The sequence below is a fragment of the Prionailurus viverrinus genome, unplaced genomic scaffold, assembly GCF_022837055.1.
Source record: "Prionailurus viverrinus isolate Anna unplaced genomic scaffold, UM_Priviv_1.0 scaffold_40, whole genome shotgun sequence".
NCBI lineage: Eukaryota > Metazoa > Chordata > Mammalia > Carnivora > Felidae > Prionailurus > Prionailurus viverrinus.
Window position 1 is genome coordinate 3,823,637 of NW_025927608.1, and position 21,899 is coordinate 3,845,535.

At 62.0% G+C, this 21,899-nt stretch overlaps 1 protein-coding gene and 1 long non-coding RNA gene across 2 annotated transcripts in view; one reads left to right on the forward strand and one right to left on the reverse strand.

Moving 5' to 3' along the window:
* RASGRF1 (Ras protein specific guanine nucleotide releasing factor 1) overlaps nucleotides 1-13,121 on the forward strand; it is a 100,289-nt gene extending 87,168 nt beyond the window's left edge. The window contains exons 24-27 of the mRNA XM_047846822.1: nucleotides 3,410-3,489; nucleotides 8,970-9,087; nucleotides 9,945-10,013; nucleotides 11,001-13,121. Coding sequence (XP_047702778.1) covers nucleotides 3,410-3,489; nucleotides 8,970-9,087; nucleotides 9,945-10,013; nucleotides 11,001-11,093 — 360 coding nt within the window. The 3' untranslated portion in view covers nucleotides 11,094-13,121. The remainder of the gene's footprint in view (nucleotides 1-3,409; nucleotides 3,490-8,969; nucleotides 9,088-9,944; nucleotides 10,014-11,000) is intronic.
* A 209-nt stretch (nucleotides 13,122-13,330) lies between these two features.
* On the reverse strand, nucleotides 13,331-17,797 carry LOC125158997 (uncharacterized). Its single transcript, XR_007149636.1, has 3 exons — nucleotides 15,829-17,797; nucleotides 14,147-14,215; nucleotides 13,331-13,831 (listed from the first exon to the last, which is right to left on the reverse strand). It is a non-coding gene; the product is annotated as an uncharacterized LOC125158997 (long non-coding RNA).
* Nucleotides 17,798-21,899: the final 4,102 nt, after the last annotated feature.

Consider the following 21,899-nt stretch of genomic DNA (forward strand, 5'->3'; position numbering starts at 1 on the left):
TGGTCCTTCTGGCCGCCAGGGAGTCCGCTGGTCCCTGTTACCCATGGGTAGTTGGTGACCTTAAATGGGGGCTTGATCTTTATTCACTCAGAACATGATTCTTCCCCGGGAATGAAGTTCCCTACACTGAGGTCCCGAGGAGGTCACCGAGGCCCTAAGAGGAGGGTCAGTGGGGCACTTGGGCCACCTCCTTGGTGCGCATGGTGTATGCCCGGACCCCAGCCTGCGCGTGTGCAGGAGGCTGGATGGGTGCCACCGAGGGCAGGGTAAGCCTCTAAAGGTACCAGTGGCGTGGCCACAGCGTCTGGTCCTACGACTGGGTGGGCTGTGTGGAGCCCAGGGTCTCCAGGGCGCCTGTCTCCTCTGGATTTACATACGGTGCCCGCCTCGCTGTTCTCTTTATTGCCTGCCCCCTTACCATCCTCACGCCAACGACAGGTCATGATTCCGCCCCCACAAGCAGGCATCGGGTCCATACATCCCTCCTCCCTAGAAAAGCGGCCAAACTCAGGAAGCCCTGGGATGCTGCCCTCCCTGCAGTGCGGTCACTCTGGCCCCAGATGACGGCGTGACTGCAGGGTGCCTCCTGCCCCCCCGTGACACCAGACTTCTTGCCTCCTAACACACAGAGATGCCAGGGCTGGGACAGGGGCAGCGGAAGGTGCCAGCTTGCTAGCGGGCTGCTGGAAGGAACAGAGCCTGGACGCACAGGGACTCAGGCCGCAGGCACATCTGGCCACAGTGCTGTGAATTCCTGAGCGGGCCGCTGCAGAACCCCCAACTCATCCGAGCCGACTCGGCCTGTCAGGGAGCAGACGGGTCTGTCGGCGGGTCTGATGGCCATTCCAGGCCCGTGTCTTTCTTCTGCCCTGGGGCTGTCAGAACGGTGCTGTCTTCTCCGGAGGCTCCCACCACAGTGGGGGCTCCGTAACTCTTGGCCTCATTCTTCAGCATCACCCTTATTGTAGAGTTGGGAGGGAACCGCCTTAACCATCCCGAAGTCTCCCGCTCTCTCAAGAGGGTGCACAGGGAGGGCAGTTAGAGATCAAGACTAACGGCCAGGCCTGCGTTCTCGGATGTCATTCAGGACCCGGGCATCGGCGATGCCTCGGAAAGCACATCGGGCGCACACGCCCTGTGGCGGCCTCGCCCAGCCCTCAGCTTGCACGTCTGCGCGGCGCCTGGCCCGCACCGGCCCGGGAAGGATTGCTGCGTCTCTGCAGGTATCCCGTGGATACTTGTGACCACCCCCCCAGGCCCCTGGAACGGCCACGTGTCTTAGAGGCGTGAGGTGCAGCCCCAGCAGATAGTTGTTATCATTTGCTCGAATGTGCCCGAAGCAGAAAAGCATTCTGTCCGGTCCAGGCCAGCCAGCCCTTGGCTGGAGCCGAGCAGTCAGGCTCAGTCAGGGACTTCTGGCTCCGTTTCCCTGTTCTCCCCTTCCCTCCCCCAGCCTCTCTGAAAGGGTGTTCCCCTCCAGGAGAGGACAGATGGCACCCCTCCATGGGGCGGCTCAGGTGACTGCCGGATCTGCGTGTCTCCTCTCTGGAGGACAGTTGAGTCACAGTAGGGACAGAAATCTCTCCTCGGCTGCCAGTACTCTGGGGCTCCTCTGGGAGGGAGCAGCCTTGGCCGTCAGGAAGCATTCTGTTTGGTGAAGAGGGAAGATGGGATCTTCCTTCAGGAGGTTCTGTGACCACCTTCCTTCTCAACACAACAAGGCCGGCCCCTTGCTCGGTCTCTGGTTTCAGTGACATGTTCCAAGGGCTCCCTTGTTTCCACCCTCCCGGCAGAGATGCCCAGAATCCCAGGGGCCTGGGTCCCATTGAGCACCAAAGGACGGAAACTCTTGGCCCGGCCGCTTCAAGCTGGAACTCACTTTGTAAGTGGCGGCGGCGGGAATATCCAGGGGCCTCCCAGGCTGCAAAGCTCCTTCCTGGACAGAAGGACACCCCAGAGGAGCACAGATGTGGAAGCAGTCTAAGTGTGCCCATCTCAGAGCCACAGATCGGTCCCAAGTGTCTACCCAGCCCCCCGCACACATCAGAATATCCCCCATGTATCCTCAGGACTGCTAGCATGGTGATACTTCATCCGGAGCTAAGTGGCCAGCGGGGCCTACCCTCCCATTTTCCAGATGTGAAAGTGGAGGCCAGCCATGGAACAGGAGTGGTGTGTGTGGGCTTGCGGAGGGTGTGTGCAGAGCTGCTGAGGCCCCAGGGCCAGGACACTGGGCCCCCACATCTGGTCTCCGGCTGCCTCGGGGCCATTCCTCTGCAGGCGAGTGGGGAGGAGGAGGGGACGGGCCCAGCTCTGGAGAGAGAAGTCTAGAAAGTACGGGAGAAGCGGAGGCCCGGGGCCGCGGTTGGCGTCGGCACCAGGCTGCGGGCCGGTACCTGAGGGCGGCTGCATCAGGGGCACAGAATCACGGCCCATGGCTGTGTCTCCGCCACCAGGTCCACACGCATTTCTGCTTTGAGCGGGGCTGGTCAGGACCAGGTGACGGCTCCCCATCCAGGAGGAAGCAGACCGGATGGGCCCCTCGAGGACCGCACCCCGGTCTCTTCTCCCATCTGAATCAAGTCTCAGCGTCGCTTTCTGCAGGCAGATTTCTCAGGAACATCTGGCCCAAAGCTGAGGGGTGTGCTCGGCCCGTGTGACCAGCATCCCCTCCAGGCCACGTGCACGCAGCTGGCCCCCAGCGCCCGTTCTCGGCCACGGCCTGGATTTTGAGGGCGGGAGCTGGAGAGGTGGGGTCGCTAAGCCACGTCGCTGTTGCATAAGTGAGGGACCCGGGGACCGCCAAGGCCAAGGGGCCCCCAGCCGGCAGGGAAAGGACCACAAAGCCAGACCCTGGGCAGCCTCCGTGGCTCCCGTCTGCCCCCTGCAGACAAACGGGACCCTCAGCTGGGGGCTCACTCTTCCCCATCACGGTCTTTTCTTCTAGGTGATCAGTTCACCTGCCATCTTTTCTCCTGATTCTTACGTTAGTGCGGCGTCCTGAGATACACAGGTGTGGTTCTGTGCCCGCACCCTTGGCCGCATCCCTGGGGTTCAGGGCGCAGGAAAGGCCACGGAAGTGAAGCCACGGCCACGGCCGCGCTCTGCTCCGGAGGGCCCCTTGCAGTTACCAGGTCCCACCCCCACCCCGGTGTCCGGGTCCGTGTTTGCAGGGGTGAGACCGGCACTTAGATGCCCTGCATCACCGCCCTTGTGCTTCTGAAGGGTGAGAGGACAAGGGTCCGTGGCTGACTCTTCAGGAGTTGGGGGGCGGTCCCCGGAAACGCCCTGCCCTGCAAGGAGGCAGAGCAAGGGTGGCCCCGGAGCCCGAGGGCGGCCCGTGGACCGTGGGCCGGTGCCTCGGGCCCCTGTGAGCCGCGCATTAGTAAATGCTTCTGATTCTTTCTAGACAAAAGCTTTGATTGACAAGCTCCAAAAGCTTGTGTCATCAGAGGGCAGATTTAAGAATCTCAGAGAAGCTCTGAAAAAGTAAGTGTGTGCCATTTTGTCACTGTTATTTTTCAAATCGTAGAACCGCATTGCAGAGGCCTCCACGTGCCCCGTCTGGCTGGAGCAGGAGGTCCGTGTGTCTGTCTGTCCGTCTGTCTACCCACGCGGCCCCTGGGCTCCCCAGACCTCTAGGGTGGGTCAGCTTTGTCCTCCGCTGTCTGCTAAAGCCATCCCAGTCTCCACGGCAGTTCCCGGCGAGGGGAGGGGCAGCACGCCCGAGTCCCAGCACGCGGGACGGCTGTGGCCCGAGACGCCTCGACGCTGACGCACACACATCCCCACAGTTCAGTGTTTCTGACATCAGGGAAGGTCGTGAAGTCAAGGTGTTTACTTAATGGGATCGCGTTTTCTCGTTTTCGTTGAGAATTAGTCATGGGAACAGGTGCGGTTTGCACAAACGGCATCTGGCAATCGGAGAACACAGATTTGCCGATGTCGCACCTGACCGCTGGCAAGGCGGGCAGGTCGTCACTAGAGCAGGACCACGCCACGCTGAGGGCCGTCTCGTGCCACGTGGGCTGTTCAGCGGCAGCCCCGGCCCCTGCCCACCAGATGCCAGTGCCTTCCCCAAGTCGTGACGACCAGAGATGCCCCCAGACGTTGCCAAGCCCCCCGGAGAGGCAGTCGCCCCGAGGAGGCCCGCCACCGTGAGGCGGGTCCTCCCGTCCCGTTCCTCCAGACAAGGACAATGAGGCGCTAGTGGCCGTCGCAGAGCCGTGGTGTGGCCGCGGTGACAGAGCCAGACCCTGGCCCAGGCGGCCTGTAAGGCCAGTGCTCTGCGGTTCGCCCGAGGGTCCGGGCCCTCCCAGCGCATCGGCCTCAGCCCCTTGGGGCGCACGGCGGCCACAGGCTCACGTGCGAGGGCTCTGGGGTCACCCCCGCTCGCTCGCTCGCTCGCTCGCTCGCTGTGCGCCCGCGGCCTCTGCGTGACTCCCTGCCGTCCTTGGCCAGACCCCGGGGCCGCCCCCAGTCCCGGCTCCCTGCAGGGCGCCTCTCCCGCCTGCCGTGCGGCATCACGCGGCCGCTGCCCCCGGGGCCCGGGGACCGCGTCCAGCCCTTGGCACACCCGCGCCCCGCCCGCATGCCCCCATTTCTCTCCCGCCGCACGCGGGCCGTCCTCCGCCACCTCCGTGTGCCATTGCTGCGTTCATCTCCACCGTGTTCGTCCTCAGATGCCCCGCCATCTGTGCCGTCTCTGTCACGCCTGGGCCCCCCGGAGCCCGTGGGCTGTGCTTGTGGGGGCCGCCTCACCGCGCATTCACCCACCTGTCCGTCTGCCGGGCGCCCTTCCATCCGCCTCCCGCCCATGGCTTCCTTGTCTGCCGTCGCCTCCGTGGCCTGGGTCTGTCTCGGTAACCGACCCCCCGTCTTCCCTCTTTCCCGGGGGCTCCGGTCAGCCTGTCCCAGACGCCTCTGCTCCGGGCTGCAAGGGGGTGGGGGAGCTCGGGCACTCAGGAGCTGAGACCTTCATGCAAACCGGGTTCTCGCTTTATGCACACGGAGGCCACGCCCTGGAGGGGAAGGAGAGACAGGGGACGTGGGGCAAATGTGTCCTGCACCCCTTCTCCAGAGGCACCGTAGAGCCGTGCTGTGTGAACCCCGGGGTCTTGTCTCAGCAGAGGGGGATAGTGGTCACAGGAAGGAAGGGAGAGGTCAGTCTTGAACACAGCCGGTGGCCTGCCCGGACGGGGCCTCCTGTGTAGCCCGTCACTGAAAAGGTTTCGTGCCCGCACGCGGGCTGGTGAATGGCCTTTCCCGGCCGAGACTTCACCCCTACGTCCTACTCCCCTCCCCTCAGCCACACTCTTAAATCCCCCCGGGCCCACCGACAGCGCGTGCCCTGTGCACCCCCAGTCCCCTGCCCAGGGCCCCCGAGCGTGCCCCCGTCTGCCCTCCTCCTTCCCCGAGCCCAGAGACCACCCTTCCGGTTCCGTGCAGCAAAACGTGGCCAGGAAGTCAAGTCCTCAGTAGCATTTGGTCACCAGCCCCGCTGGGGTCAATTCTGGGATTGCCCACCCACCTAATCTGAACCCAGCACACATTGGCAAATCTGTACTCGGGCTCTGCTTCGATGGGAAGCCCTCATTTGGAGGAACGCGGGGCCACGCTCCCCGCAGGCTGCGGCCGCCCTGAGCAGAGGGCTGTGGGGGACCCAGGCGGCTCGCTGACCACCAGCCCGTCGCCACCCGCCCTTCACAGGGGACAAAATCCATCCGTGTGGATGCGAGGGGCCCAGGGGTGCCACCAGGCCACACACTCATTTCCACCTGTATTTTTTGCTCGTGACCACACAGCAGAGCCCAGTCTCCTGCCGAGACCACAGAGCAGTGGGTGCCCTGGTGGCAAAACAAGAGTGGAGTGCGACCCCCACCCCCACTCCTGGCCCCACCGCAATTCTTCCCCCAAAATCTGAGCACCTTATTTCTCCCACCGCATGCCAAAACCGGGGACCCTGAGCCCGGGGGCTCCAGCCCACGTGGCCCAGCCCGAGTGCCCCTCACACCCTCTTGGGAGGGAGAGGAGATCCCTCAGCAGGGGCAGCGAGGCGTGTGAGAGAGAGGGCCACTCCCCAGGCTGGGGCAGGGCCGAGGGGGGAGAGCTGAACTCCCCAGGCTGGGGCAGGGCGGAGGAGGAAGGGCCGACCCCTTGGTGGCCAGCCCATCAGGCAGCCACACGGAGTTTTCAGCTGCTGGGACCCCGTGATCTCCCCTCCCACATGACGTCATCAAGAATTTCTTGGAAGATGGTGCGGGACCCCAGACAATCCCAGGCAAGGCCTAGATGCCAGCGTCACCAGGAGGCGGCTTCCTGCATCCAGGCGCTGCCTGGAAAACCAGAGGCCGTGTTTAGAATGGAAAGCGAGGCACTTTTATCTCTTCCCTAGAACAGCAGGTTACAGGCGGGTGAGGGGTCTGTGAGGAGAGGAAGCCGCCCCGCATCTGCCCGGAGCCAGGGCAAGGCCGGACCCCGCCCGAGGGGGATGAAAATGCCCACACGGGGAGTTCAGAGCCAGCCAGGGGTCACAGGGGCGTGGCCTACAAGGAGCTCTCCGCGTGTGTCCCTTTCGTTCAGGCGCTCCCACTGGGTCCCCAGACAGTGGCAGCCTTCCGGGACCCTCCACAGCCCCGTGCTCCCCACGCCTGCCCCCAGCGCCACGTCGGCAGCCCCACACGCTGACCAGCCCGGCTCTGGGTCCGGGCCGGTTGTTTGGTTACGCGGATGGACTTGCCGTGTGCACGTGCGTGCACGCGCGTGCACACGTCACTGGACTAACGGTGTGTGCGCTTCCCTGGGCCCCTCCTTCCAGGCGCCTCACCCGGGAGGCGGTGACCAGGGACAGAGCGGTAATGGGGCTGTGACTCCACGTGCCCACCCGCCACCGTCCTACAGCGGGCTCCTGAGCCCAGTAAACGCATCAGGGGAATACACGTCCACGATCAGAGGAACCCCTGACTTCCCACCGCTCTGGGCAGTCAGAGACCCTGTAAGGCCTTCGGGAACACTCTGCGGTTCCTTCCCTGTGGCCCTGGTCCCCCCTCCCCCCAAGACGGGGTCCTTCCCGCCCTCCGCGTTCCTAGTCACCGTCAAGAGCAGAATTAGCGGGCGAGCTGGGAAGCCCCTCTCAGAAGCCGCTGGCCAGCGAGCCCCCCTTCCCCCCCACCCAGTGCTGGCTACAGAGTTGCTTCTCCATCTCCCGACTAAGTCCCACCTGCCGCCCAGACTTGGAGGATGATGGGCGGGGTCAGAAAGCCTGACCTGTGACAGTCACAGACCGTGTGGTCCGGCAGGACCCGCGAGTCTTGTTTGTTTGTTTGTTTTTTTAAATCACAACCCAGTAAGAACACTTTTTTTCCCCCACAAATACATACATGCAAACAGCAACAAAAGTTTCACAAAACAACGTGTGCTTTTGGCCCGTGCAACCAACTCAGATATTTTCTTTTATTCTACTTCTGGGTTGTTTTCGTTCTTTTAAAAGCTGATCGCTTATCGTATTTCCACCACCCAAGAAAGAGTCAAGACCCACAGGTCAGAAGACAACTCTGGCCACGGTCTCCCTCACCCCCGGGGCCCACCTCCTTCCCGGCTTCGCTGCCCGTGTGCCGGCGGGATCCGCTCTCCGTAGCTTCCTTATAATTAACTCACGTTTTCCCCGAGGTAGATTGAAGTGGGAAGGAAAAGCGTGTCAGAACAGTAAACGGGGAGCCACGAATACAAGGTTGCCACGATAAACAGACCCGGTGAAAACAAAGCGGTTTCTCGCTTCTGGTATTTGCCAACACCCGTCCTGAGACCTGTTGCCGTTTGTCCAAAAGAGAAAGCAACAGGGGAGGACAATGGCCAGTGTCAGAAGGCGTCAAAGCCGTACGACCGCCGGACGGAAACCGGATGTGTTTTTCCCCGCGTGCATCCATGCTGCTTCGTGTAGCGTGGGCGCATCACCTAATCTGACCTCCTAGACCTGTCTGGGCAATCAGCCCCATCGTGTGAGGGCGGCCTTGGCCCTCGGGTCAAGGGTCACACGCCTAGCAGGCGAGGGGCAGAGGCTGGGTTTCTGTTTGCCCCACCGACCTCCCTGCCTCCCCTTCTTCCGGAGTGGCGGGTTGCCGCGTGGCCTCAAGGAGACAAGGTCAGAGGTCGAGGAGCGGGGGTCACCTGCCCCCGCAAGTGCGCGCGGCCAGGCTGGCCGTGTCTGCGTGCTGCGCTGCGCTTAGAGGAGGCTGCGGGGCACCGTCAGGGGTCCCCTGAGGGCACGACCCGGAGCTCTACCAGAGCACGGTGGCCGCAGGACCCACACAAAACCGGCCCCTTTCTGGGGCCCCGCCCAGAGGCTCCAGGGCGATACCCTGTGATGAAGATGTTAACAGCAGCCCCCCAGGTCGGAGCGGCGTGGTCTACCACTGCTGGGTCCTGTCTCCCAAAACGCTCCCTCCCCAAGAGGTCACTTGTTGGGGACGCTGTCCCACAGCCCCCTGCTTAGAAGCCACTTGTAGGAGGGACCTCAAGGGCCAGGGTTTCCTGCTCCGGGACCCCAGTGCTCAGGTGGGCAGGAGATCCTGTGGGGCAAGCGGCCGGTCGAGGCAGAGGAGGAGTGTCAAGGAGCAGACGACACCGGGGGGGCTGGGTAGCATGGCTGGCAGAAATGGGGGGTGGGGGGCTGGCAGGTCCCCTGGGGGGTGGGTCTAGAGCAGGGCTGGGTGGAGAGTTTCACGGGGGAGTCAGGCGAGGGGGCTGGGAGGGGGCCGGCCGTGGAGCCCAAAGCCTGCATCCGGGACGGAGAGCGGATGGGTGGGGGAGGGCTTTCTGTCCCGCTGGTCCGTGGCCCGTCGCCCCAGAGGACCGACCCTGAGGCGGCTGGCAACCCCAGGCCTCCAGCACGTGCATGCAGGGTGTTCTGGTTCCGTAGACGCTCGTGTTTTCAAATGAAAAACGTTTGTCTGATGCCGTTTGCTTCGAAGTTGTGACCCACCCTGTGTCCCTTACCTGGGGATGTACCTCACCGACCTGGCCTTTATCGAAGAGGGGACACCCAATTACACGGAGGACGGCCTGGTCAACTTCTCCAAGATGAGGATGGTACGTGTCCCGGGGCAGGGCCGGGGGGGCGTCAAAACCCGGGCCGAGCCCCGGGACCGCCTGGCCTGCGATCGAGCACGCGCACCCGGCAGCCTGGAGCCGGCTTCTCCGACGAGAGCCGCCGCGGGTCCCCGAGAGGCAGAGAGGCAGACAGCATCGGGCGGGCCCCCAGCCAGCCTCACCGCGCTCCCTCGGACGGAGCCTGCTGAGGGGTCGCCCCCGCTCACAGAGGAGCAGCCTGGTGCTCGCGGGGCTCCGTGGCCCACCCGAGGTCACCCCGCGGGGGAGGGGCAGAGCCGGCCACGTGAAGCCAGTGGCAGACGGAATCCGTAGGCAGCCCCCCCAGAGTGGAAGGAGAGAGCCGGGCCGGTGTCGTGGCTCCCCCGCCCTTTCTCACGACACCCTCGCATGGGTTCCGTGTGATGCGGTTTCCAGTCGACACGGGGCTCCCTAGGAGGGCTTCTCTGTCACCCGCAAGCCAGAAGCACCGTCCTGGTGACAGGACGGGGCCCCGGCACCCACGCACAGTGGGCACGCAGAACGTGGCAGGTGCCTGGCTTTTGCTGAGACGTGGGCACCGTTTTGGGATGTTGGACAGCCTGCCCTCTCCCACCGAATGATGCTTTTTCTGTCACGTAATCGACCCGTAGACTTTTTACTAGTGTCCCCCTGGACACAGATCGCTGGGGCGAAGGAGGCCACGTGCCTCCGTGGGGGCTCTCAGGAGGCGGTGTGTGTGTGAGCTAAGAGACCGACTTCGGGTTCAGCTGTCGGTGCCCCGTCTGTGCCGTGGAGCGGAGGGGCTGGGGGAGCCCGAGAGAGCAAACTGTCTTCTTAAACGGTCCTCGTCCTCGTAGATATCTCACATCATCCGAGAGATTCGCCAGTTCCAGCAAACTGCCTATAAAATAGAACACCAGGTGAAGGTAAGCCGGAGGCACTTTCCCCGTCACCTGGGCTGTCACGGGGGCACGCACTCCGTCCGTCAGTCCGTACCCCTCCCTGCACACCCAGCCAGCCCCTCTCATCCCCCGACCCCCCGGGCCCCGCTCAAACGCCAGCTTTTCCAAGAAGCCTTCCCCCTGCCCCGACCAGCGGTGAGTTGTCCCCGCTCCACGGCTGGTGCTAACCTTGCTGCTCCCGTCTGATTTTCACCTGCCCTGGGACGGCTGCAGGTCACGTCTGGGCCCCCTCCCAGCCAAGAGAGGCAGCGTTTACAACATCTTTTTGGAAAGTGACGCCCCCTAGTTACAAAGTTCAGAGCTGGGAAGGGCGCACGGTGGAAAGTCCCCCGGCCGAGTGCAGCCGTTTGTGGTGTGGTTTCCTTCTGCCCTGGGTTTCGGAGCAAAGTAATAATAATAATAATAATGAAGCTTTGGTTCCAAGCAAGCGACAACCGAAAGAGCCTTGAGGAGAACTTGGTGAAGCGGGGCTGCCCGTGCGGCTTGGGCACTGCCCCTCGAAGCACCTTTACTTGTAGGAACCCAGCAGGTGACGCGGGAGGGCGGACGGAAGGGTGATTCTGTCCACTCCGCGATCTCGCCCCGGAGCGAGCCGTGCGAGGCCGGAAGCGCGGCCTCGGTTTCCCCTTTCTCCTCTCGGGGTGAATGTCGCTCAGCCTGATGCGTATTCGGCATAAACGCTGAAAGAACACGTGACCCACTCGCCACCTAGGTTCTACGACTGACATCTTAGGGGGATTTTTCCAAAGTGCGAGCCCAAAATGCTTCACCTAGAGTTCAGCCAAGGGTGACGTTGGCCACACATGACTTCATATCCCTGTCAGGCGGCGGTCAGTAAAAATAGCCGGCCCACGTGAAGAGGGAGCGCTGGCTCAGACGCGTTCGCCCCACCCCCGCGGGGGCCCCGTGTCCCCACCGCCTGCCACTTGCCCCGCGCCTTCCTCTCGCCAGGTGACCCAGTACCTGCTGGACCAGTCCTTCGTCATGGACGAGGAGAGCCTCTATGAGTCTTCCCTGCGAATGGAGCCCAAACTCCCCACCTGAAGCCGGCCCGGCCCGGCCCCGGCGCCCCACGGACACACGCGGTGTGATGTGTACATAATTGTCTGGTTCCTGGATTCTCCTCTCTAGTATGTGCTTCTCCAAGAATACAGATCCGTTCTCGTTCTTAGATCCCCGTAGAACCGGAACAGGAGCCTCCGCTCCGTGTGAGACTTCGCCCCCCACCCAGCCCCCGCCCCCCCGCAGCGCCTGTTTCTTTCCAGCCGCGTCCGTAGCCTTCCCAGCCCCCCACTCTCTCGGACGGGGAGACGGAGCCCGTGCAGACGCCAGCCTGGGCGCCACCCCGCTTCTGTCCTTCCGCGGCCCAGGCCTCCCCCCCCACCCCGGGCTGAGGCGGCCCCCCCCCCCGGGCGCCCTCCCAGCATGTTCCATGTAGTCGTCGTAACGGGGGGGGGGGGGTGGGGGGTGGGGGGAGGCGGGCGGGGACCGCACCCTGAAGTCCAGTCATCCACGGATCTTCCCACTGACGGCGATGCCAGTTTCCAAAGCAGCTTTTTCAGCCAAAATCACAGGGGTCAGAACTCTCCGTCTCCCGGTAACCTGGACGGAGGGGGTCCTCTCCGCTGAGAACCACGCCCCGCGACACCAGCGCACCACCCTGTGCAGGCCCCACGTGCTCCCTGCTCTGGGAACCACACCAGGGTCTCCGTGAACCCGGACGAGGCCCCGGAGCGTCCCCAGGGGAGCGGAGTCACGACACAGAGTCGCATCGACTTCTGCCGGCCGCTGCCCGGCATCCGCCGCAAGTCGGGGACCCAGAGAATGTCACTCGTCTCGTAGCCGCCTAACGGTCACCGCCAGCTTACGTTGAGATGCTCCGAGTCTGTTCGCTTTGTGAAAATAGTGCCACGCCGTAGAGCTAGGAAATCAGTGAGTGTCTGTGTTGCACACACCGCAGTCCCGTCCGAGCGCCTTCCAGCAGGAGTCCGGCAGCGCCCGCTCCGCGAATCCCCCCACGTGCTGTGACGCCGCGCGGCGGGGAGAGCACGGTCAGCTCCGCGCGGCTGGCACGCCCCAGGACGGCACGCAGGCTGCTCCTGCTGTAAGCAATACCTTAGTGGTATGAGAATTCTATTCCTAGTCCTAAAATATTTCCACTTACAGCTTGTTTGGAAAAGAGAAATTTCCATTTTTGTAAAAATATATGTTTCCTGATTACCTCTTGCTAATAAATTTCTTCTATCTCAGGGTGAACAGCGAGTCTCGACGGGTTTCATTTGTGCACTCGAGGGGAATCTGAGGAGCGCTCGGTCCTCACTGGAGCCCGGGCCGGGACCGGAGGGACAGGGACACAAGCCCTGCCCTCGGGGACACGCGGTCTGTAGTCCAGTTATCCGCTGCCCCGGAACAATCGCGCCGAAACTTAATGGCTTGAAACAGTTTCTGTTACATTTCAGAGACTGGGGGGCCGACGGGGTCCAGCTGGAGTCTCTCTCGTGAGGCCACGGTCACGGCAGCTGTGGCTGGGGGGGTGGGTCATCTGAAGGCTCGACTGGACGCGGGGTCCGGGACGGCGCTCTCCGTGGCGGGAAGGTGGTGCTGGCTGGGGGCCGAGCTGGGCTGTCCCCCTGCCCCCGCCACCCACACCGGGCCTCTGCGTGTGGCTGGGTTCCTCCCGGTCCCAGAGCCACCTTCCAGGAGGCTGGGGAAAAGCTGAAGGGCTACTTGCGACCCAGCCTCAGAGCTCCCGCAGCGTTCTGTTGATCCCACGCCGTCCCCAAGGCCCGCTGGGTCACCAGGGGATCGAGCTGCGGGAGCACAGGACTTGCAGCTTCTTCAAGTCACTAGAGAGACAGGCCACTTGAGCCGTCACAGGAGGGGACAGGAAGGGCCTCGGGGCCAGCGGAGGAGAGGACGTGGGGGAGGGTTCAGAGAAGCCCCCCAGAGATGGAGGGGGCGGCGAGCAGGGGCGACCCGCCAGGCAGGCAGGGAGGTTAGCGAAAGCCCAGAAGCGTGAGCGCGTGTCCTCGTCCGGGCAGCGGCTGGCATGAGGGGCGGCACAGAGGTGGAGGCGATGCCGGGGAAAGCAGAGGGTGGGAAGCCGGGAGAAAAGAATTCCCGGAGGGGGGGCAGCTCCCGGGTGGGGCCAGTTGAGGCCTAGGGCCTGCCCTGTGGCTGGTGTGGCTGGGACATGACCCCGCCCCCCCACCAGCGCCTCCAAGGGCGACAGGAAGGTGAGCGGGAGTGCACCCCGCCCCGGGTCCACCCCCGATGCCTCCTCACGGTCACTCGTGGAACCTGGGCCCAGAACGCTGCCCTCGGGTACAGGCATGGAGCCCGAGGTAAGGCGGGACCCACTTCCGGAACCTCCCAGGGCCACGGCCCCTGGGACCTGCTCTCCAGATCCCCCGGACCCTTTTATCCCACTTCTACTGTGACCCAAGCGGGGGCGCCTCTACAGGGACAGGGCCTCGTTTGGACAGCCAGCTTCACCACTCGCCTGCGGGGGGCCCAGCAAGTGACTGAACCACAGGGGTGGGGATAGTTCATCACAGAATAGAATTAAATGAGCTAATACAGCCAAAGCGCTCGGCACGGAAGCAACGGCTGATGGTGGGGGCAGCACATGACGGGGTCCCAGAAAGATCTCTCGTGGTAAGCCACGGCAGCAGCTGTTACCGTCTGGTGTAAAGCCCGAGCTGGGGCTCCGTGGGCCCGGCCCACCAGCCCAATCCCCGAGGCCCAGGCGTGTGCTGAGTGCTGTCCCCTCCTCTGAGGTCCTGGAGGGAAGGAGGAAACCACAACTGGGTGTCCGCATCCTTCAGGATGGGGACCCCACGCCCTTTTCCCCACCGCGAGCAGACCCCGAGGCGGCAGGTGCACCAGACCGGAGCTCAACGTGTTTCTTCCTCTGTTCCCGATGGGAGGCAGCATTGTGGCTACTTTGCTCCCTCCCCAGGGGACGTCTGCGGGTCATCACGATTGGTCAGGGAGACAGGTGGACGTGGGACAGCAGCTAAGAGTGCACGGGCTGGCCCCAAATGTCCCGCTCTGAGCCAGGCGGCCCAGCGTCCGCTCCCCGCTTCGCGGCTCACCTGCTGTAGGGCCTTAGGCAACTTCTACGTCTGCCCTTTGGCTCAGTGTCCCCTTCTGTGAAACGGGGTCTACAACGACAGTGAAGGTTCCCGTGAAGATCGGCCGGGGGACTGGCGCACGGCGAGCACTAGATGACCGCTGGCTGTTGTTCCTTCATGACGCATTTACAGGAGGCTCAGCGTCAGGCCACCCCGGCCACTGCGGACTCGGTTACGAGCCACGCCGTCAGGGTCCCTGTCCCTACAAAGCCGCCTTCTGCTGGACAGCGGGCAGCGGGCAATTTTTGCAACTACCGGGGGCAGGGTCGTGGTGTGCAGGCCACCTGAGGCTGGCACGTCTGAGCTGAAACCCGGAGAATGCAAAACCGTGATGTCACCATTACAGAGGCCACCGGTCACCTGAACGCGGGCACACGTGCTGCGGATCGGGTGAGGTGCCAGGCAGCTCTCAGGCTTTTCCAGGACAGGAAAAGCGAGGCCAGAGAAACACACACCACCCCCATGTCAAATTTAAGAGGCTGCCAAAAGATGTCTGTCATTCAGGTGACATTCTAATGCTTTTAAAAAGCCAAAATTGGGGGCACCTGGGTGGCTCAGTTAGCTAAGGGTCCAACTTGGCTCAGGTCGTGATCTCACCGTCAGAGCCCCTGCATCGGGCTCTGTGCTGACAGCTCGGAGCCTGGAGCCTGGAGCCTGGAGCCTGCTTCGGGTTCTGTGTCTCCTCTCTCTGCCCCTCCCCCACTCACGCTCTGTCTCTCTCTCTCTCAAAAGTAAATAAACTTAATTTATTTTATTTTATGTTTAATTAATATTTTGTATTTATAAAATAAAAAGTAAAAATTCAAAATTAACGGAAGCATGCATGGTGACCAAAACATGAGCATTCGTGGTACAGACAGGTCAGTGGTACTGATTTTTCCTTTGGCCTCGGGCTCGTGTGCAGCTGGGCACGGCTTCTGGCTCCTTTTGTAGGTAGGCGACAGCAGAGCTGGCTCAAGAAGGGACACGGCTTTGCCTCGGGTGGGTTGCAGGTGGGCTCGAGGAGCTGTGGGGGGCGGGTTGCCGGGGAGCCCATGGGGCTGTGGGCGGGGCCATGGGGGGGGGCTCTTGGGGCTGTGAGCGGGGCTGTGGGCGGGGCTGTAAGCGGTCTCCTGGGGCTCTGTGCCCCCAAGCCCATGAGCTTGTTAAGGTCAGTAGGCGCGAGGAAGGCTGCCCTGGTCCTTGAGGGTCCTGTGTTGTAAGTGGGTCTCACCAAGGCGAACAGAGCTGCCCGGGCGCCTGGCCGCCCCAGCAGCCACTCCCACCACCCTGTGCTTCACGACCTTGGCCTCCTTCCCAACAGGGGCCGGTTGTTGCCACAAGGTTATGGCGGTGTCACCCGGACCCACACGCCCTCCAGGTATTGATGGGGCTCCCGCCTGTGCAGGTAATGTGCATCCCACCCCGTCCCTGGCCTCCTGGAACTCCAGACCCAGCTGGGGACAGGAGACCCACCCGGCTAATGACCCCTGAGTTTCTAGCTACAGCCACCCCTCCTTCTAGGCTCCAGACCCTATGGCCAAACATCTAGAAGCCATCTCCATGGGGGTGCCCCACGGTCACCTCGACTCCACTGGACCAGACCGATCTCCGCACCCCACCCGATTGTGCCAGCCAGAAGCCAGGGGTCACCCCTGACCCACCTGCAGGGGGTCGCAGGTCCGTGTCAACCTCCTGAGTCCGTTCCCAGGCAGGTGGCAGCTTCTCACCTGGGGCCAGCCGTTCCCCAAGTACAGGTGCCCTCTGCAAGCTTGCAAGCTGTTGAGGACTCCCCCAAAAACCCACATAAGTGTGTTAGATCAGCCACTATAATGGTACTTACTGATGAGTGTATTCAAAACTAAAACTTCGGGGAAGTGTTTAAACAATTACGTCCATTCTTTTAAAAACAGCAGTAACATCAGCATCTTACTTCCGGCCACGCACCCAGGGAGCAGAGAGCAGGTTCCCCAAGGGTTAGCTGTGCACCAATGTTCACAGCAGCATCCTTCACACAGCCAGAAGGAGAAGGCCACCCGAGTGCCCACTGATGGACGGACAGATAGACGTGTGCGGTCTGCACACACAATTCAGCCTTAAAGAGGAAGTGTAGGGGCCCCCGGCTGGATCCATCGGTGGACTGGAGGGAGTTTGGTGCGTGGGGGTGGGCCGGGGGCTGAGGTGGGGAGGCTGGGGGCGGGGGGGTGGCGGGGACTGGGGGGGTTCAGTGCATGGGGGCTGGGCCGGGCGTGGGAGCGGGGGAGCTGGTGTTCGGTGGGGACAGAGCCCCAGCGTCACAAGATGAAGAGAGTCCAGGGGACAGACAGCAGGGCCGGCTACAGACGGCGTGCGTGTACTTAAACCACTGAGCTCTCGAGAGTTAGGACGGCAAATTCTGCGTTTGTACATGTCTTACCACAGTTTATAAGATCTCATCAGACAGCAACAAATGTATTACGTGCGGATGTGTTAAAACAGAAACAAGGCCAAATCGTCACCCCCGAGGCTTGACTCCCTTCCATCCTTTCCCGAGAACTTCACCTTTGGTTTCGACTTGAACAACAGAAAGGGACTAGCCCACACATTAACGCTGGAGCCCGAGCCCCAGGCAAGTCTGTTGGGTTCCAGGGGCCAGGCCCTGGTGTCTTTTGGGGACCGTGACCCCGCCCCCTGCGACCTCTGTCTCCCTGGATCGCTCAAGGCGCGTGGGACCGTGCTCCCGACATACGGACGCGCCCTTGTCTTTGCTCCAGACAGATGAGCCTTATTCTCAAAAGTATTTGTCCTCATAACCTAACAACACAGCCATGCTGTTACAAAGGAGCGGCCTGACGTGACAGGCTCTCACTGGGTGGTAACACCATCTCACGGAGTGACGTCGTATGAGCCCCAGGCCAAGCGAGCGTTGGTCATCTTGTTTAGACTCAAAGGCTCTCTGTGCCGTGGTAATAAGCATCACTGAGCTTGCCATCCCGCTAACACGGCGGTGCCCTTGTACTCTAAGTCACACGCCCTGATCACACGGAACTCGGAATTTGACCCGAAACACCGTTGAGGTACAAGCCTGACCTTCACCGGCACTCGGAGCTGTTTTGTCCAAACGATGTACACTCAGGAACATTTCCCCGAACCTTCTGTTTCCACCTGGCTAAAGGAACTGAGAAATGAACAACCCGGGGTCTAACGCCAGGGGTGGCGCCTGGCGGGCTGCAAAACCCGGGGCGAGACGCTGGGGGTGGGGGGGACAGAGAGACAGAGGCGGGGAGACATGGGCTGTCCCCAGACTGTCACCAGAGCCACTGGGGGTGGGGGGACAGAGAGACAGAGGCGGGGAGACATGGGCTGTCCCCAGACTGTCACCAGAGCCACAGGGAGATGGAGAGACAGAAACGGACTGCAGCACAGTGACAACCAGCTTTCTGTCAAGGGGTTGCAGGCCACCTGTGGAGTGAGGTTCTGGGGACACGAAACGAGGGCCAGTTTACCAGTGGGGGGCAGTGGTGCCCCAAATCACCTGTGTCCAGGCAGGGCGGGGCCTTTCCGCGTTTCTGTCCCCTCGACTCGCTTTCTTACGGGCTCGCTGCTTACTTCTCAGACAAGAATGTCACCTTATAAGCGGCTGAAATTCCCAGACCAGCGCTGCGGGGGTCATGTGGGTGACCCCCTGCCAGGCCCTGGACATCCGTCCCTCCCTTGGGGACTTCCCGCCTCCTTCCTGTAAAACCTCCCAGTGGGGACAACACTCTGCTTGCGGCCCTATCCGTGAATCGTTTCATAAAACCAATTCCATCTCCACATTTACTCGGTTGACTGTCGTTTCTCAACAGACATAGAGAGCTCGTTTGTTAATGAAAACTCACTGAATTTCCACCCCCCCCCCAAAATAATTCAGTGAGAAAAATGGCATTGTTTCACATTTTTGCAAATCTCTTTCGTGTCTGGCCGAAGCAAAAAAGGCTGAATTCCCGCGTCTGCTTCCGCGTTCGATCTGTCACACGCGATGTGGCGTCTGGAAAACTCTACGCTCATGAAAACCAGAGAACGGCCAGTGCGCCAGCGTTCGTCTGACAGTCGTCTCTCCCTTCATTACACAGTTGTCAGTGTGCAAGAGGGTGGAAACGCGGTCCTGCATCAGCCACCACCGCCCAGCGCGGTCCGCAGGGCTGCTTGCTGAGTAAATGGACCGCATCCTGCCATTCAAAACGTGCCCCCTAAACCCGCAACGTCAGCATCGCCTGGGACCTGGTCACGAACGCGGGATCTGGGTCCGCCCCGGGCCTCCTGAATCAGGGTCGAGTTTCAACACCTCCAGGAGGGTTGTTTCAGAAGCCGGGCCCGGGGAATAACGCGCCCAAGCCTCACAAGGCACACGTGAGCAGAGGTCCACCCGGCCCCTGGACACGGCCACGTTCACTTCCGTGACCTCGTCACCCCCTAGCCCTGCATGTGCCAACCGGGCCGCGCCGTTGGCTGGCCTCAGTTATGGGACGGTGGCGGGCAGATGTGCCCCCGAAGGTGTCCACGCCCCAACCCCTGGATCCTGTGAAAATAGTATGTTGGCCAGAGGGGCTTTGCAGAGTTAATTAAGGCTATAGGCTTTAAAATAGGAAGATTAGCCTTATCACGTGGCCCAGTCTAATCCCACACGTCCCTAAAGGTAGAGCACTTTCAGGGACACCCGGGCGGGTGGCTCAGTCAGTTGAACGCCCAACTCTGGATTTCGACTCAGGCCATGATCTCACAGTGTGGGGTCCAGCCCTGTGTCGGGCTCCGGGGGATGCTCTCTCTCCCTCTCTCTCTGCCCCTTCCCTGCTCCTGCTGTCTTTCTCTCTCAGAATAAAAAGAAAACAAGTAGAGAGCTTTCTCCAGCTGGAGGCAGAGAGACGGTGCAGAGGTGAAGTCAGAGAGTTGTAAGTGTGAGAAGGAGGACTCCCCGCCCCCACTGGCTGGAAGACGGTGACGGAGACGCAGGTGGCCTTGTGCTGACGGCCAGCAAGGACCCGGGGCCCTCGGCCCCACAACTGCAGGAAGTCAATTCTGCCCGAGTCTGAATGAGTTGGGGGAAGATTCTCCCCCAGAACCTCTAGATAAAAGCCCAGGTTCACAGACCCCCGACTCTGGTCTTGAGACCTGCCCAGGGGGATCGGCCACGTCCCCCAGAGCCACGGACCTCCAGGATGGGAGAAGATACGTTTGTGCTGTTTTCAGCCCCTAAGGGCGTGATAAGTTGCAGCAGCGAAGGGAAGCTTCTACAAGCACCCTCCACGCCCGACCCGCTGTGCGAGTCCCAGGGGCGCCACCACCCCCGCTGCACAGGGGAGGAACCCCGACTGTCCCACGGCAGTGTGCCCCGGGTATACAGTGACTGCCAGCGCGGGGTCTGATGTCAGCCCTGCAGCCCTCGGCCCTGGCCCACCTCCCGGCCCCCGTCCCGCTGCCCCCTCCTCCTGGAGCACCACCCTTGTCGTCCCCTTCCTGCCTCCCCAGACCCCACCCTCTGGCAATGCCCTTCTCTCCGGGAAATCTTCCTTAATTCTCTCCAGTCCCGGGCTTCATCTGTCCCGTCTCGGGGTGACCTCTTTGTCATGCCGCAGACCTGTGTCACCACCTCCCACGAGACCCCACCCGGGGTCCCCACCCAGAACCCGCTTGGGATTCTCCCTCTCCCTCTCTCTCTGTCCCTCCCCGCCCTCAAATAAAATTTAAAAAAAAAAAAAAGCCGGACGGACGGCCACCGAGCACCTGAGACAATGCTCGACAGACCGAGTCGTGAAGGAAATGCAAATCACAACCGCCACGCGGCTTCACGCCCACCGCGAGGTCTGCGGTCACATCCCAAACTCCCAGAAGATCACGAGTTCCTGCAAGACAAGTGCAGACCCGCGTTCACCGCTGGTGGGACTGAAACATGACACACAGCCTCTGTGGGGAAAACGGTCTGGCGGGTCCTCGGGGAGTCAAACAGCACTACCCCGTGATGCCCCTGCCAGGGCCCCACCCCCGGGGGAAAAAAAACACGTGTTCGCGCAGAAACCTGTGCACGGACGTCGCCAGCAGCAGCCTCCACGATAACCCCGAAGCGAGGACCACGCACGTGTCCACGGGCGGACGGTGGAACAGACGAAGCGTGGCGTCTCCACACAGGGACCGTCCCTCGGCCTCAAACAAACATCGGGGCCCCCGGCCGGCTCTTGATCTCAGGGTGGGGAGTTCCAGCCCCGCGCTGGGGGTAGAGGTGACCCGAAAAGGCATCGATCGATACAGGCTACGGTTCGGATGGACCTCGAGACCATGATGCTAAGCCAAAGAAGGCAGTTATGAAACGTCACCCGGTAAAGGTCACACGGCATAGAATTCCTTTTATGCCAAGTGTCCAGAGCAGGCAAATGTTTGCAGGCAGAAAACAGGTTAGTGGCTGCTGGGGAATTTGGGGTGGCGGAAGCCGGGTGTGGTTACTTAATGGGCGTGGGCTGTTCCGTGGAGATAACAAAGTTTTGAAACTCGGCCCACGTGGTGGTTGCGTAACCCTGTGAACTCCCAAGTGCCACTGAAATGGCTCGCTTCATTTTATTTGAATTTCGGTCCAAACAAAAGAGAGACACACAAAGAAACCGAGCGCCGGTGTCGGGAGAAAACCACTGTGGCCAAGGTCAGAAGCGGTTCAGATCTGTTCGTGGCCTGCCTCTGCGTGGTCCCTCGAAAACGGTGGGTCGTGTGCTGCACAGACCTCACGGTGCTTAGAAAACGGAGCAAGAGGAAGGGGTCGGGCCAGAGAGAGCTCTCGGGGGGGCTGTGTCTCCCACGGGACCTCCGAGGGGTAGAAACCCCAGGTTTCTGGCTGAGAGAGGAGGGGCCGGGTGTCAGAGGAGGAAGGGTCTGAGCGACTGCTGGTGGGACGGGGACCAGGCAGGGGCAGGAGAGGCGCCTGGCTCCCCCCACCCCATGAGGCTGGCCAGGGGTCGCCCGGGTGCACCAAGCACGGCTACCGTCTCGCGGTCCCGGGACCCAGCCGGCTCCCTGTCGGCCCCCATCTCGCCACCTGTGACCGCGAGTGTTTGCCGCGTAACTGTCGCCCACGCTCAGGCCCAGTGACTCACGCCCGCCACGAGGCAAGGCCACTCCTCCTTGCCGGGAAGGGAGGTCGGGAATGTCCCGCTCGCACGGCCGGGGCAGGGCAAAGCTACTGGTCCTCTTCTGGGTCGGGGGCCCCCGCACGGCCCCACCTGCGGCTTCCTGCCCCCTGGTTCCCGATGAGCCTCGCGCCCGACCACAAACCCTGACGTCCGTGCCTGTTCCTCTCACGGCAAGGGCAAGCCGCATCGGGGGGTGGGCACAGCACCTCCAAACCCCCCTCAGCCAGACGCCCCTCAGGTGTCACCTGTAACGCCCGAGCCTGTCACCATCTGACCCCGAATAAATGAGGTCAACTCTTTCTACGGCTGCATTCGTGCTGTGCTTGCTGTATGCCGGGCCCTGGGCCTGAGCTCCAACACCCCAGCATTTTTATCTTCATTTCACCGTGGAGGGCAAGATACAGGAAACCCGACTTTCAAAATATTTAGCCACCAGGACGGCTTGGGCACTGACCCTTCAGACTAACAGCCAAACAGGTGCAAACCGGCTGAAAATCGCTCAGTTCCGCAAGGCACTCTCACGAACGGTGAAGGATGCAGACTATTAATTGGGGGGTTCTGGAAGGGGAAGTTTCTGTAGGGGAGAGAGGACAAGCCAGGAG